The sequence below is a fragment of the Cricetulus griseus genome (genome assembly GCF_003668045.3).
Source record: "Cricetulus griseus strain 17A/GY chromosome 1 unlocalized genomic scaffold, alternate assembly CriGri-PICRH-1.0 chr1_1, whole genome shotgun sequence".
In the NCBI taxonomy this organism is placed as follows: Eukaryota; Metazoa; Chordata; class Mammalia; order Rodentia; family Cricetidae; genus Cricetulus; species Cricetulus griseus.
In genome coordinates this window covers 156,343,622-156,360,239 of record NW_023276807.1, presented here as the reverse complement: position 1 = coordinate 156,360,239, position 16,618 = coordinate 156,343,622, and the positions used below count along the sequence as shown (strand labels likewise).

General features: G+C 43.4%; 1 protein-coding gene across 1 annotated transcript in view; it reads right to left on the bottom strand.

Annotated features, from left to right (window-relative positions):
* The window catches only part of Parm1 (prostate androgen-regulated mucin-like protein 1), a 29,940-nt gene extending 14,385 nt beyond the window's left edge, over positions 1-15,555 (bottom strand). The window contains 1 exon segment of the mRNA XM_035452409.1: positions 14,808-15,555. Coding sequence (XP_035308300.1) covers positions 14,808-15,555 — 748 coding nt within the window.
* Positions 15,556-16,618: the final 1,063 nt, after the last annotated feature.

The window sequence follows — 16,618 nt, the reverse complement described above, 5'->3', positions numbered from 1 at the left end:
ATGGTAACTGGAAGTTTTGACCCCAGTCACTGTACCAGGACATTCTTCAACACAGGCTTTGTACCTATGCATCCTGAATACTCTGGTCTGGGTCTTTTCCAAGAACCTACCTCTAGGACTCCATCCTACCCCACATTAGACCTTCACCCTCCACACTATTTAATGGTGAATCTCCATGGATGGCTGTAGGGGTTGTCTGGAAAAGAGTTATTTAGCAATAACTGACTGCAGACAGATTAGACCTGTGCAACAGTCATAGCAAACTCCTAAAAGGACATGCCCCTGCTGAGATATGGACAGGCACTGTTCCCTTTGTCGATGCCCAGAGGCAGTCCTGGAATAAACATTTTAAGAGGCCTCTCTCTCCATGCTTGCCTCTAACCCACAGATGTGTGGACTTTCTTGTTGTCTCAAACTCAAGGGCTCTCTTCCCATGTCAGTCCTACCTCCTATATAACTTAACCCTGAAGTTCCCACTTTTAGAGTTTTCTCCTTGAGAGGATTCACCTCCCCAATTAGTATGAAAGAAGCCTTTCATTTGACATTTATGTTGGGGATATTTTCCAAATGCATTCAGAATGAAAATGCTAGGACACGATAGGGTGGATCCAAACACCCTGTGAATATACTTGACCAGTGCTATTACAAGTGTTGTTTGAGAGCACAGGGGCTGGAACAGGCAATGGAGGAGTGTCCAAGGATGAGGAAAAGGAGAGTGCTTAGCTCCTGTCCATTGTTTTGACACATGAGCCATGCAGCCAGAGAATTTAGTTCATATGTGCGAGCACTTGACTCAGGTCCTGGGTGTGTGCACACATTCCTGCTGCGTTTGAGAAGTGTGTGAGCACTTGATCCAGGTTCTGGGTGTGTGCACACACTCCTGCTGTATTTGAGAAGACTCATTAACAACTCTCAACTGTTCTGTATTATCACGCTTTCTTTCCTTCTTCCTGGTTCATAAAGTCAGAGAGCTATAGACAGGAACAGGTGGCCACTTCAGAATGTGTGACAGTTTCTTTATTGAAGGTCATCAGGAACCCAGGGCACTTTGCATTGAGTTCTTTCTCTTTCAAAGTGTCTGTCTGTGGGTGTGTTGGGGTAGGGATTGAGTACCAGAATAGAATGTGCCTTGGATTTCCATTTATCATGGTAGACTCTTCCATCTTTGCAGGAGTGATATCCTTCCTCCTAATATCAATGATAATGATAGCAACAAGCAGTGATAGTATAAACAACAGCAACTAATGCTTTCCTGCTTTTCATTCTATAAGCTTCGGTTTTTCAATACATCTATCCCACATAAGAACTGTGTAAACTAAATACTTTTGCTACCTCCACTTTACAGATGGAGGAACTAAGGACAGAGGTGTAGGGCCCCAGACTATGTTGGTAACTAGAAGGGCCTGCTACAAAGGACATGCTTGCTTGGAATCCATGCTGCTATCCACTAACTGCTCCTGCCACCTTCACTGGAGTGCTAGAACTGGGCCAGACATTAGATCAAGCCTTCTGTTGACTCTTCGGGGTTAGGGTCTAATTCAGAACTGTGTGGTAGTTTGGGTCCTCCTATAGGCACTGCAAAGATGAGTCAAACACAGTAACAACTGGATATTAAATAACCCTGTATACATGGTAACAGACATTTCTCTGGTGGTGACGTGTGTGTTGGGAAGAGGACTAATTAGAAGCAGTCACAAGTCACAGTACAGCAAGTTAAGATATGAGAATCCATGGCACTGGTTATGAGTGTGTGTGTGTGTGTGTGTGTGTGTGTGTGTGTGTGTGTGTGTGTGATGAGTGTGCATGTGTTTGTGTGTGTCCCAAAATAACTGCCCACATTGCTGCCAAATGTGCAGTGTGGTAGTCATTTCACAGCATCCATGAGGGACTGTGTCTGCTGCAGACACAAAAACCCGTTATTCAAGTTCCTTATAGAAAATGTAAGAACATTTGCATATAGTCTATGCACATTTTCCATATACTGTAAATAACCTTTGGATTATTTAGTATAAAGAGTCAGGTATATATGATATGTAAATAGCCATTAGATTACATTGTTTAGGGGAAAATGACAAGAAATATTTGTTCATGCTCAATACAGACTTTTTTGTTGTTCAAAACTTTATGATAGAGGATGAGTGGATAAAGAAGGCTGAAAGTTGGCCATAACCATGGGTCTGTGCCATCTATTTAGTGGTGGTGGAGGTGATAATGATGGGATATATGTTGTGAGTGGGATGAGATGAGAGAGTGAAAGAAATCCGCCTTTACTTCTCACATACAACCACTAAATGGATGGTATCTTTGCATTACTGAAGGTCATGCTGACTTCTGGCCATGGATCCTGCTTGACTCTTACCCCTTTTCCTCCCTTACTCTTCTCCATGCTGTGGGAGTTAAATTTGTTTCCTCTGTTATTTTATAATCTCACAAGGCTGTTTTGAATGAACCTCCTGGTCTCAAAGGCTGTTTTGGATGGACTCCTGACTTCCTCTTGATCTAGGAATGTTGAGTACAGAGAACATCATGCCAGTGGCTTGCTGAGGCAAGCATCAGTATCTGGGAAACACACAGGAGAGTCCAGGTTTAGACTGGCAGATAGGAAGGGAGGGAGGGAGGGAGGGAGGCAATGCCAAACTTGATATTTCTACCTGTAACTGAGAGAGATGGGTCTGGGAAAGATGAAACAAGTCTTGAGAAGAGGTGTGAATGAATCATACCTCTGGGTGGGCAGGATTTGGGCAGACAAGCTAATCCTTGCCTTCTGCTGATAAAGTCCCTGGGAAGAACAGGCAGAAGGAAGTGTTTTGTGAACTAGCACAAAAGGAGAGGAGTTTCACTGAGATCTTTTAGCTAGTCTCTTCACTTGAACTAGGAGATGGAGTGACTTTCCCAAGGTCACAGGATTCACAGAAATTAACCATGTCTACATAAGAAGGTGCAGTGGAAATTAAAAAGGGTCGTGAAAGGTCTGTGTATTCAGGACCAATCACCAAGAACTCTGAAGGTCAGGGATGGTATTGTGGAAATGTGAAGGAACCCCAGAAGCATTCTGGGAAGAGGCACACAGCTTCTCTGACTCTGGCATAACTGAGACTGACATCTGTAGCTATGGCTAGTTATGCATATTTATACCCAAGACACAGAAATGAGATATATTGTCAAGCTGATGAGACAAGTGTGAGGGGTCTGCCTGCTCCCAATTGGAAATCTCTAAAAGCCAGGAATACCAAACCATACTTCCGCCTAAAACAAGAAATGTGTAAGATAATTCTGATTTCCTCTGAAATATAGCTAATTTATTATTAATCAATTAAAATTAATAATTTTGGAGTATGCACAGAGATGTGTGCATGTTCATGTGCATGTGTGTGTGCATGTGCTCACATGTGCATGTAGAAATCAGAGAACAGCTGATGGTGGAGGTCCTTTGCCCCATGTTGGGCACATTTTACAACAAGAAGCTCTTTGTCCTGGCAGGGTCCTGCTGCCCTTGAGAGACCCAAATAAAAGACAAGACTTATATTAATTATGAAACCATTGGATAGTGACTAGGGCTTCTTATTGGCTAGCGCTGTCTTGATTATTAACCCATTTCTATTAATCTATGTATTTCCATGTGGTCTTGGCGTACCGGAGAATGCCTGCCGCATCCTCTCTTCCTGGGCTCTGTATGATGATGACTGTCTGCCTACACTTCCCAGGATTCTTCTCACCTTGTAGTCCTGTCTATCCTTTCTGCCTGGCCACTAGCCAAACAGTGTTTTATTCATCAACCAATAAGAGAAACACATATACAGAAAGACCTTCCCCATCAGACAGCTTTCGATATGGAGGTGTCCTCCTTGCTTTGTATGACAGTGTCTCTCATTTGGATCCAGGGTGCACTAATTAGATGAGACTAGCTGGCCATTGAGCCCCAGGGACCTGCCTGTCTCTTCCCCTTACACTGAGAGGACAAACATGCAACACCAAGCCCTTTGTTTTAGGTTAGTGCTCAGGCTTGAACTCAGATCCTCAGGCTTGTACACAAGCACTTTGCCAGCTGAGCCATCTCCCCAGCCTGAGAGCTTGTTTAATCACACTTTGTTAGTGCATGTGGTGTAGGGAAGAAAGCTCTTGATCATCATATGCTTTGCATGCTATTCTATAGAAGAGTTTTAATGAAGACAACCCAAGCTTGCTTCTGTGCGTTCTTCCTTTTCTCTACCAAGCCCTTCCTAAACTTTTACATCATTGACTTGTATAGTGTAGCCATTCCCTCAAACACAGGGTAAGAAGCCAACTGGCCAGAATTAGGCAACTGTTACCCATCTGGAGTTCTTCCCTTCTTTCATACTTGTATCTAACAGCTAGTTAGTAGGAAAATGGGTGGGCGTGCAGATTGCTTCAGACTTGGGCCAGGGGCACAACTGTACTTTTAGACATCACACATTTTGAAGACCTGGTTTGGAGAATAGTTGACCTTCAACCTAAAAGTACTTCTATGGGCCAGGGAGATGGATCAGTCGGTTAAGGCCTTGTCACTCAAGTATGAATACTTGAGTTTGGATCCTTGGCACCCACATAAAAGCCTGGGAACACCTCTAATCTCAGTGCTGGGAAGGCAGAAGATGGGTGTGTCCCTGGTTCACTGGCAATCACTGCAGCCAAATAGGTAACTTTCAGCTTCAGTGAGACATCCTGTCTGGAAAACTAAGGTGAAGAGTGACTGAGAAAGACACCTGACTCTGACTTCTAGCTTCCACACACACTGTACACACACATGCCATGCATGTACACTCTCTACATATATAAACATGAACACGTACACACATATACCTTACAAATAAACAATAGATAAACACTTTGCTACATAAAGCATACAGCTGAAAATAAGTATTGGAAAGGTTAATATTGGTTAAGATAATAAATGCCATGAACTATATATCCCAGTGCCATTTCCTCTCAGCTTTGCTGTCTCATGGGTGCATGGCACTGTACTCACTGTAAGGAAGCATGGGGGCACAGGCTTACAATTAATGAAACCATTTCTGGCCGTTCTCCGTTACCATGGTTTTAAAGTTTCTTCACTTCGCTTACAATTACAGTCTTTCCCAACACAAATGGGACCTCCTTCTCACTTGGAATTCATTTTAACTACCTGTTTAGATTACCCAGTCTCAGCTCTCTTTTGACATCTGTAACATGAGCTACCTGGCGTATCCGAGAATAGCAATGATCTTGCTTATCCCTTTTTCATAGTATAGTGCTGCCTAAGCTGATTGCCACACAGCAACCCCAGGGCTGTTGGGAACACAGTTCACATTTAGTTGGCCAGAGTGGGAGTTCCGTACTCTGTCTGCAGGGAATCAGGTGCATTAAGGACTAGCCTGGGGTCTTCGACTCCCAAGTCATCTCTGTGAACATTGCCTGGGGGGATGATATATTACAGGAAGGATGACACCTTGTCTCCAGGAACATTGAGAGACGAAGGTTGTGCCATTGTTATAATCTCTTCCCTATAATAATGAATGCGAAGGCTGCCCGTGGATGAAACCATACTGAGGGAAATAACAAGATGGAAGAGTTGGCAGAGGTCCCTGGTTGAACTCATCCACTCTGCCAGGTGAGGGCCCCTTTCCCTTTGGGGCAGCCCAGTGTTAGTGCAACCTTCCACTCTGGAAGTCTCCCTGTTCACAGGATACAAGCAAGCCAGTAAGGCCATTGTCAGAGCCTTAGGCACAGTCCTCCCCTTTTGCCAAGTAATGTGCATGTTTATTGTTTTTAATTATTACTGTTTCAGGTCACTTATTCCCCAGGTCAGTCACCCCAATAACTTTGGGTGAGGGCAGTGACATCAATGTAATTATAGTAATCCCAAGGAATCAGAGATCTCCTAAGAACCATTAGTTAAATTCAGCCTTGTCCCCATGCAATTAATCACCAAGGCCCCATAGGGCCTGCTTTCAGACACTATATTTACCAAGTTTAAATTTTCCCAGACTCAGGCCTCTGAGGCTTTCCAGTTAAAAACACTGGAAAGAAAACTCATTTCCCAACTGTGATGCAAGTTAGGGGAGAGCATTGCTCTGCTCCTCACCGGTATGCCTCTTCTTAGCTTGCTTCCCCCTAGTTCTCCAAGATTGCTCCTTTTAGCCAGAAAACTCTAGCTATTTCATTTTTCATCCCACTCCCTTTGGTTTCCCAAGTGAAAGTGTTACTGTTTCAGAGGGGAGCAGTTATTCTCCTTCACACTGTTTAGATTATCCTTTTCTGTATTGTACTAAAGACAGGTACTTTCATAGGCTTTTATTACCCAAGACTCACTGTAAGTGTCCCTTTGGGAGTCTTAAAGTGTTTTATAAATATTCTAAGATTTCAAGCTAAGAAAACCAGTCTAGAAGAGCCTAAGCCAGCAGTTGCCACCCCTAAAATTAAGAATCTAACTGTAATCATAACAGCTGACATCACTTACTGCTAAATGTACCAGAGGAATTTTGTGCAGTTGTCTTAGTCTTGGTAAGAATTTTACAGAATAGGTACAGTTCTATGTGACCTCGTCTTGAAGATGATGTCCAGTGATAGACCAGCTTACCCCAAGGCCTCTCATGTAGCAAAAGGTGCTGAAGAGATCTGAGCCAGACAGTTTGATGGTAGAGTTTGTACCATCACCACCACCCTTGCCTTGCTGCAGGTCACCTTTGAAGTTACTTCACACCATCTCTAAATGGAAACATGCTATAGAGTGTCCAATGGCTAACTTCCACCGACTTAGTGAGATTTTCTTAATTTTAGCATAAAACTCACCTTCATCTTTAAACCAGTGGTCTACTCATTGAAGATCAATTATCTAGCCATGAATGTAAGACACTGCAAAAATGCCATCTGTTATAACCAATATTATTTTTCCTGGGATCAAGGGAGTGGACATGTTGAGGACAATATCAATTCAGCATCACTTATAAGTTTTGCTAACACAATAATCCCAACTCAGTCCCCTGGAATGAGATCTTTAGATTCTTTTCTGACAAAGCTGATGGGTAGAAGATGACTTACCCTCCATTTCCTGACCAGTTACTCTGTAACTAAAATGGAATACTCTCCTGAGCTAGGACAGTCTAAAGGTCCAGAGTGGAGATAAGATCCTCATCCGTATCTTCCAATGAGCCATCAGGCTGTAGGGTTTCTTAATAGCATTATCTGGGTTTATATGCTAACTTTCATTTTCTCAGTGAAGCATCTTTAAAAACACCTTTCACCTCTCGTTGATGAAAGTCAAATCTGAATAGAAAAGAAAAATTGCTCCATGGAGACAGAAATTCTCCAAATATAATAAAAGATGGCATTGGGGCAATTAAAATATGCAATGGTTGTCTTGTTACTGGATGACAATATAAATGGTAAATAGCTGGTTTTATTACCTTGACATATATTTTTTAAAGGGTATCTTAGAAATACCTCAAAATTAGATTAAGGTTTAAGTAGTGAAGGTAAGTCAAAGGAGAAATAGATGATTGTGTTTTAACTGAAATAGCATCTAATAATCAGAGTCTATTGGCAATTAGTAAGGTTTGAAAGTTAGCAAAGAGAATCCAGCCCATAAGAAGAAAGTGTGAATGTAGTTCAAAAGAACAGTCATAGCACCCAATGCTCATGGTAAGGCCCAAAGTGGGCAAAAAGAGGTGTTTTGGGTGTGGAAGAGGGTGGAGACCCATCATTACAGCAAAAAGCCCTTGAGATGGACTTGAGGGTACAGAGGTATCTTTGTATACACAGGTGAGGATGTTCACTTTTTTTCATTTTCAATTCAAAACTCAGAATATACAGAGTTAAGAAAACGTGTCAGTTTCTATATAAAACAAACAAAATGTTCATTTTCTGAGTATTTATTGAAACCTACACTGAACTAGGCACAGGAATATATTTTTGAGTCAAAACAGACAGTTTCACTCAATCCCCATGTATCTTGAGAAGCGGTGATAACAATAAGCAAAGAGCCACATGGTTAAGTCTATCATCCTACTGTGGAGAAGGGTTACAGCTGAGCTGTGTGTAAATGGTAACTGAAAGATAAGTACTGGATTGCAATTCACATAGGAAACATCCATAACAAGCGATGTTTGAGCTGAGATTCCAGGACTGAATTGGAGTGAGGTGCTGGAGAAGGTTCCAGAAAGAAGCATTGCATAGATGATGACCATAGAATGAGGAAGACCAGCAGACTCATGAACCTGAGCTGCAGCTAGTCACGGGATGCTAAGAGTGAGGGGCGGTGTTTGAATGCCACAGGGGTGGCAGGTAGAGCCCACATAAAGTGCAAACTTGGGAGCTTTGTGTTGAAGGCTGAGATATTGATGGAAGGTGGTGATACAAGTTCTGTCTGATTTGTACTTAATTCCCCACTCTGGTTGCTCTGTGGTGAATTAGCAAGGTTAGGGAGATGAGGTGGTGGAGAGACTGGCTTGGAGGCTTCTGCCATGTGGTTTTGAGAGACCTGAATGAGCATGAGGAAATGGGGATGAGATTAGGAGATACTAATAGTTGAATGTCTATAATACTTGGTGCGGCTGGAGAGATGGCTCAGTGGTTGAGACCTCTGGTTGCTCTTCCAGATGACCTGGGTTCTGTTCCCAGAACCCAGATTAAAGCTCATAACTGTCTGTATCTCCAGGTCAAGAAGAGCCAATTTCCTCTTCTAGCCTCTGTGGGTATTGCATACACATGGTATACAGACTTATGTGAAGGCAAGCCACTCAATGACCATTAAAAACAAATAAGTAGTTAATAATAATAATAATACTAGTTGGTGATGGAGAAGACATAGTAAGTGGGAGGAAGAGAATAGAAAGATGTGCCACCCATTGAAGGGGTCTAGGTCCAACCATGTATGATGTATTTGTAAACAGAATGCCGAACAACGTGCTCTTTAAGAGTATTGCCTTCTGATACACCCTGAGCATTCAAAAAACATGCTAAGGAAAGCTAGCATCCCTTTCATATGCTCTTCTCATACATATGTTTTTATATTAAATTAATGTTAACTCCTTTATCTGATTTTTAATGTTTTTGAAATATGATCATTAACTTATTACGATACACATTTTTCCACTCCTAAACCTTTCCTAGGTATAATTTTAAGTGATTCTTTTATCTTTCCTATCAGTTAATTCTTTTTTTCAAGTCTACATTCATCTCAAACATATGGATGTCTTTTACACAGAAAATTCCTGGAGCTGGAGACACAGAGATGTCCAGATATCTCTGCAGTGCTGCCCTTTAGGGGTGTTTATTAGCACAGTTCCTGCTGAATAAAAGCTAGGCTTCAAACCAGCAATTTACAGTTCAGAAAATGCCACCAGTTTTCACAGCCCTGCCCTTCTCATTGTAATGGAAAATGCATCACATTCTCAATGAACACGTGGATTTTACACTGTAACAAGCAGAATGAGTACAACTGTGAAGTGCCTGTGAGTGCCACCTGAAGACAATGTGAGTAACTTGCTCAGCATCTCAGCCCCTCCCTCCTACACTCACTCTGTCCTGATCTGTGCATTGCACTGCCTTTTCTCAGGGAATGAAAACCATCATAGTATTTACACACGAGGGGCTCTGGCTTAATAACACTATGACCCAAATTTAACACCAGCTACTCTTTTTTTCCTTACTAGTTAGACAAAAGTTGCAAATCAGAACACTTGTCTACTGTTCAGCTGACTTTCGATGGTTGCCAACACCACCTTCTTCTCCTCCCACTGGTGACCCAGGTGGTGAGATCAGACAGTATCCCATGTAGCCTATTTAAGTGTGCTGGTGACTGTTAGCTCTCCTGACTCTGTGTTTCCATTACGTCAGACAGGATGTATTCAGTAGAAGGAAGCCTTGGCTTAAGACCTGTCTGGAGGATGGAGTTTGAGCCCCGGCCCTGTCACTCATGTGAGGCTTGAGTAAGTTGGTCTCTGTGTACATAGTTTTCACCTTTAGAACAGATGCAGCTGATCTGCCCTTGCTGGTGTATTCTAAGGATTGTGTAAGGGGAGCCTGTGTCAGGGAATGGTCTGATCTCCAAGCAAGGCTCTCACAAACAAGGATCTCATTTCTTAGACATTGGTCAGTGCAATAAACCATTAGCATAGTACAACAAGCACAAAGCACTTTAAGATAGCCTCTCCTGTATTCAGCTTAGAGTGGAAAGCCCTAACAGTAGAATAGTTAAATAACATGACCTATCTATAATTGATGATGAGCAACCAGAAACCATGTATGAACTGGTGTGTCTTTTTGGTCCTCAACTGCTTACAATTTACCAAGCACATTTTTCCTTCTGTTGAATACTGATTAAGTATAATTCTTAGACTAAATTTCCCTTCAGTGACTACCAGTGCACTACCAGGTACAGCTAACAACCTTACCTCATGACCTAGGGTCTCTGGAATCCCTCCTGAAGCTCTTTCCTCCTTTATTGGTGATGTACCAGTCCAGGAAGACTGGAACTCTTCATTACTTTCTGAGCCATATACAGGCTACATTGAAAATTTCCAGAGAAGTTACTGTTATGCATAGCTACATGTATCTTTAGTATAGAGCTGGATACTTAGCTTAGTAAATGCTTATTGAAGATTTCGGGCAACCTTCATTATGGCAAATATGATAACAAAGATGGTAATAGTTGCAATATCAAAAAGTTAATAAAATAGCAAATAATAGTAAAACAATAACCAAAGCCATTGTTTGGGGGCACTGTGCAATAGCTAAGTGTACATGCTACCTAAACCTTCTAATAGTTACATCCTACAGATGTTCTCCATAGTCATCTTATTGATAAAAATGGGTCTCAGATAAATGCAGCAGCTCCCCTGGTGCTGGCTGATGGACACTTTCATTGATCCACTGACTGCTGCTGAGGATCTGCCACATCAGAGGGTTGGAGATGTAACCTCCCCCTTATTCCCTGTGATCAGGGTCCTTCCATTAGCCTACAGCAGAAAGCAGGGAATCTCCTGATAGAGGGGATGCTGTCAGAGAACAGCAAGACATGTGAAGCATGGTAAAGGGATTTGCATTGATGGCAGTTATCATTCCACTTAGTGGAGCAGAGGTATGCTAAGGAGACGGCAGTTGAATAGAGTCCAGACAAGGAACAGCACTGATCCATTAAAAAGAGGTGGGTGGATGTTTCAGGCAGGGGAACAGTGAGCACAAAGGCTCTGAGGCAGGAGGATTCTCTGTGCCCAGCTAATAGGAAAGTTGCCAGGGAGCTTGAGGGTAGGAAAATTCTAGAGTAGAGAGTCTGTACGAGTGGAGGGCATGCTGATCTTTGTGGGCATGACCTAAACCCTGGACCTTCATCCTGCTTCAGATGGGAAGCAATTAGACCGTTAGAGCCACAGCACCATGGGATCTGCTTGCAGCTGCTGCTTCTTCATTTAAAAAATCATTTTTATTTAAATTCATATATCTAAAACATTGCCATCTCAGCCTGTAAACAATATAAAAATTGTTGACTTTCCGTTCTTTTCTGCACTGGGTCTTTGAAACCCAGTGAGTACGATTTTAGTTACGGACTGTTTGTGTTTAGGGAAGGTGCCGGCTTCCTCACTGAGAGCAGGCAGCCCTTCAGCTGCAGTAGGCTCCCCTCAGCATTATGTGTAGTACTTCTGGACTCTCACCTCTGCAGATTTCTTCCAGACCCATTTGCTCAGACGCTTTTCATTTCTTGAAGCTCCCAGCTCCCTTCGGCATGGAGTATCACACTCTCTCTGTTTGATTTGAACTCATATAAAATTTGCTTTGTTTCCCAATGAATCAGTAGACTAGGTCTAAGTATTTGTTGACCAGATGGAGTAATAGAAATATGCTATGTAAACTCACTCAGAATAAGACCAATTGTCATACAAAGTGTGGTCTTACTACTGCAGCAACAAATCTCTGAACAAGAGCATCCCTGCACAGCTGTCTGGAAGCAGAAACTCAGGGGAGCCAAGGCCTGATTAGGTACGTGCAGCAATGCTGGCTTGGCCCAGAGCCAGATCACTTTGGGCCCAGCTCTGTTCCTGAGAGAGGCATAACCTTGAGCAAGGCACATTGCTCCTCCAGGGAATAGTCTCTTCACCTATGCAATGAACAGACTGAATCTCATGGCTCCCATGCTCATCCCGCCTGCCTTGGTTTGTTGTTGGGTTAGAAGCAAGGAGTGGAATTGCGAGTCACTTGTGTTCTTTCCCTTTACTTGAATCTCAAAGGGCAGACAGTGGGTCCCGGCAGATGCACTTTAAGTATTTTTGTATTAAAGGAGATCTTAAGGGACAAATTCTCCATGTTCTACGAATGTACCTGGGCCTGGACTTGATAATCACCCTCCCCTGCTATTCTTCTCTCTTCCCCACCCATTCAAGCTTCTATTCACGCAGAGTTCCTGTGTGTGCATATTCTCTTGACCTACCAAGGACCACGACCCAGTTGTGCCACTAATTTTGAATCTTTGGCCCTGCTAGGTTGAAGAAAAGAAGATATGTGAGCTAAAGACCAAGCCAAAATACCAGAACATTCCTGAAAGTTCCAGTAAAGAAAGTAGGAGATTTTAGGAAGTAGTAGATGTATCAGACCCTGAATATCCATTTCGCCAAGTTTCGACTTTGTACTTTAGAGTATCAAGTTGTCCATCTATAGAATTCTGGAAGGAGAAGCAAAGGGAAGCAGACACACAGGCAATGGTGCTAAGAGCCCAAACTAGGAAGGAAACGGTGGCAGGGACCGTGCCCACAGACTTGTATTTGAATGGTCTCTTTATGAGAGATGGATTTAACACAATCCACTTTGCTTTAGGTACCTCCTCCGTACTTGGGCAGGAAGTCAGGGAGAGACAGTAACAGAGGCACATACCTAAGGACATGTTTAGTACTGACATGGAGTTGTTAACAAGGTATCAATGGGATACAAATAAGTCTCTTCTGACCTTCTGCCGGCTTGCCCTCTACCCTTCTCCACCTGGCTCTCCAATACACTATTGGCCTTACTTGGTTTCTGACTACATGTCAGAGGGAGGTAGAATAGGAGGGCAGATGGAAGGTAGGAGAGCAGATCCTTCAAGCCAGTCTCTGCTCTCATGGAGGCGTTCTTTCCACAGGGTGTGATCCTGACTTCCGGTTTCTGTTCTCTCCTGTCTCAGGCCTAGTCCTTACTATGCCTCCTGTACCTCAGTCAGGCCTCTGCAGTGGACTCTGTCATGCCAGTTGAAATGTTTCTTTCATTCTTGTTTCCCTCATTGGTATGCCCCCAGCTTTTGAAATACGATTTGAAAATATTTTTTTATCCTTTGAAAGGTCCACATGTTTCTACAGCATCTACTGCTCAATTTTCTGGGATTGCTTGCCTGATTAGCCTATTGGCTCTTCCTTCATTAATTTTAGCTTTCTCCTTTCCTGTCACTCTGCAGTACTATTTTCATTCCCAGCATTTGTTTGCTTTCAACAAAAGATGTCTATTCTCACCACGGACAGCTTGTCATACATGATCAGATTGAAATATTCTTAATGCAAGCCTATCCCATAATCACCCAGGGAAAGGCTTAGGGTCCATTTTCACTTCGAATTCTGGCCATTCTTGCCTCACTGGTTCTTTGCCACATGGACAATTGTTTTCATGGAAGCTTTCTCTGCCCAAGGTCCAGAAGTTTGTAGTTTCACGTTGGTGTCTGGTATGTGTAGTTTTAGAAAAGATTCCTGAAAATCTGTCTGCCGTAATTTCCAAGGTGGCAAAATGAGGCTAACATGACACTAACTTTACAGGGATTTTGAGAGAATAAAAATGAATGCAGTTCTATAAAATCCATGCTCTTTTCCACGAGGAGGAGCACAAGTGTCAATGAGCAAGCCTTCTCCACCTCTACCCTACAGTGATCAGCTTCTAAGGCCAACATTTCATTAGCACTCTGAGCAGAATTTAGGTTTCTGAGTTACTCTGTGCCAGGATCTCTCCTAAGCACTGTGTTTGTCATCTGGTCACCACCAGAACAGTGTGTGGTGGGACACTATAGATGAGGAAAAAGAAGGGCATAAGGAAAGAGTGTGGCCCAGGTCAGGACTCAGAGCTGTAACTGTCACCCAGGGTCCTAGTTGAATTTTTACTTGGTTTTAATCTTGTCTTTGAAGGCCAGAGCATCCCCTTCAGCCAGGTTAGCCAAAACTAGTTGGATCTAAGTTCTTCCAGAGTGATGACCAGACAACCTCGAACTTCGTTATAACCGAAATCTATATTTGTGACATACCCACCAGCTGCCATGACAGGAAGCACCACAACATAGGAGTGGGGGAAAGATTCTTCCCATATTAGTTTTGAAAACCCTGTATGTATGACATTCCCACCTCAAGCAAGGTAAACCACTGACTTCTAATCTTAGACTCCCAATTCTCCGTTCTCTGACATAAACAGCTGTGGTCCCCTGGTGTTCAGCTTTGTTTTTTCTCTTTGGCTTTGTGATATTCAAAGGGGAAAAAAGATCCTGCTGTGGGCGGGGGCCTCCTTCATTTTGAGAGGGGGCTAGGAAGTTGTTGGAAGCAAAACTTAGGAAAGTTTGGCCCAATTCTTTTTACTCCATGGTCTCCTTTACATACAATCCCTGTGACAGTCTGTGAAGACACATCAGACAGAGGACAACTGATTACGAAGAATGTCAAATAGTGAGTGACTGAAAACTTGCATTCTTGTTAAAAATTACTGAGTCTTATAATTATTATCCTTAGGTATGGTGCATTCCACCTGCCTGCCATGGGAGGGTGCTTGAACTTAGCATAACCGAGAACATTAACCTTATCTCGAGAGGAACTCACCTGAACTTAAGGCATTCTCCACTTCTTGCATGATCAGGAAAGGGGTGGTGGTCTCAGACTCACAGACCACTTTGCCATGCTCAGCATCTTGGGGTGATTTCTCCTTCGGTGCTGGCTCTGCTGTGACACGGGAAGTGGGTATGTGACTAGAGCTGTGACCCTCGGTTGGGGACCCGGGTGCCATTGGAGCTCCTGTGGGCTGGATGCTGCTCACAGTGGAGCTGTGATTAGAGGTACTGGAGACAGACAGAGCCTCAGGTGGGGAAGCTGCCTGGGATGTAGATGTCGAGGTTGGCGCCTGAGAAGAAGTGAGAGTGGGTGGCTGTGACGAAGTGGCTGGCACACTTGTTTCGGGACTGCCAAGGCTGGGTTCCTTGGGTGTGGGTGTCAAGTGGACATTGCTGCTTGTTGAGGAGAAGCCGGAAGGTGAGGGGTCTGTGTTGCTGCCATTCCACTTCAAAGCTGGGCTTGTGACATCCTCTTCTTTGGGGACAGTGGAAATGTTCTTGGGGAGCTGAGATGTCAGAGACGCAGCAGTAGTGGGGAGGACTGAGGCGTTGAGAGTGTCACTGGTCACAGGGGTGGTGGCCATAGCAGTGTTTTGAGCAGAGGTAGTCCAGGTGGCTGTAGGTGGGGTGATTTTTGTCATAAGAGAAACAGGCAAGGGGGCTGATGTTGGTATGCCCTGTACCCTCAGTCCTATGAAAGAAAGAATCAGGACAAACACAGTTAATCACATAAACACCATATATAATATAAATATATTACACACACACACACACACACACACACACACACACACACACACACCACACGAAACAGGTGGTCAACTGCACAACTGTTTTGTAGTGTAATTCTAGGTATTTCTTTTTTTTCCCCCACTGTGCAGGTGACACTGAATTGTGAAAGTGCTGTTCTTCTCACAAATCCTCCCCTTAATTTGTGACTCCTACTAGGAACTGGCCTGAAGCTCCATAAGAGCAATTAGTAGATCAGTCAACTCAAGACCAGCATCAGGTGGAAAGAAATAATCTTGTCTCCTGCTAGTTTAAATCACTGTCCTTAGAGGGTGAGGCCTTCTGCTGAAACTCCCAGTATTTGCTTGCATGACTGAGTGTCATCGCATAACACCTGCACACTGGGAATGCCAAGGGTGTGTGTGTATGGGGGGGTGTAGTGGACAGTAAAATCAGTGGCAGGAGTGGGGTAGAGTTTCAGAGGGGCCTCAGTGGCCCTGTTCCTATTTCAAAGCCATCAGGACCATGGAGAACCTGACTCCTCCCTCTGCCCCTTCTGCATTTATGTACCATGAGGCAGGGCTTGGTGGCTTTATAAGCATGTACCTATGGAAGGAAGATGAGTTTCAGAACAAAGCCCCCACTTGTGGTTTGAGAGTATCATTGGAATTCTAGACTGGTGTTTTTACAATCATGATTTTGCCAAATCACATTTTGTAAAGTTTAGAATTAATTCTTCCCTTATCTACTTTCCCTTGCTTCCAGCCTCCACCTTATGAGTCATTGACTTTTCCCTTGCTCCTAGCCTCCACTGAGTCATTCACTTTTATCATTCATTAAGTTTAACCAATGACTTCTTGGAGTTAGTGCTGGTATCTGGCAGATACTGGGCTCATGCCTCACTCTCTGTGTAACAATCTCTTGATTGTCTCTCCATACCATTCATCATCCCCAACCAGCTTTGCCTCTGGTCATTTCCACCTCAATATAGGGAACTTCCATTTGCAAAGTTCTCAGCCAAAAATAGAGATGCCATCTTTTGTCCTCCTACTCAAATCCGCTGCTCCCTTGAAC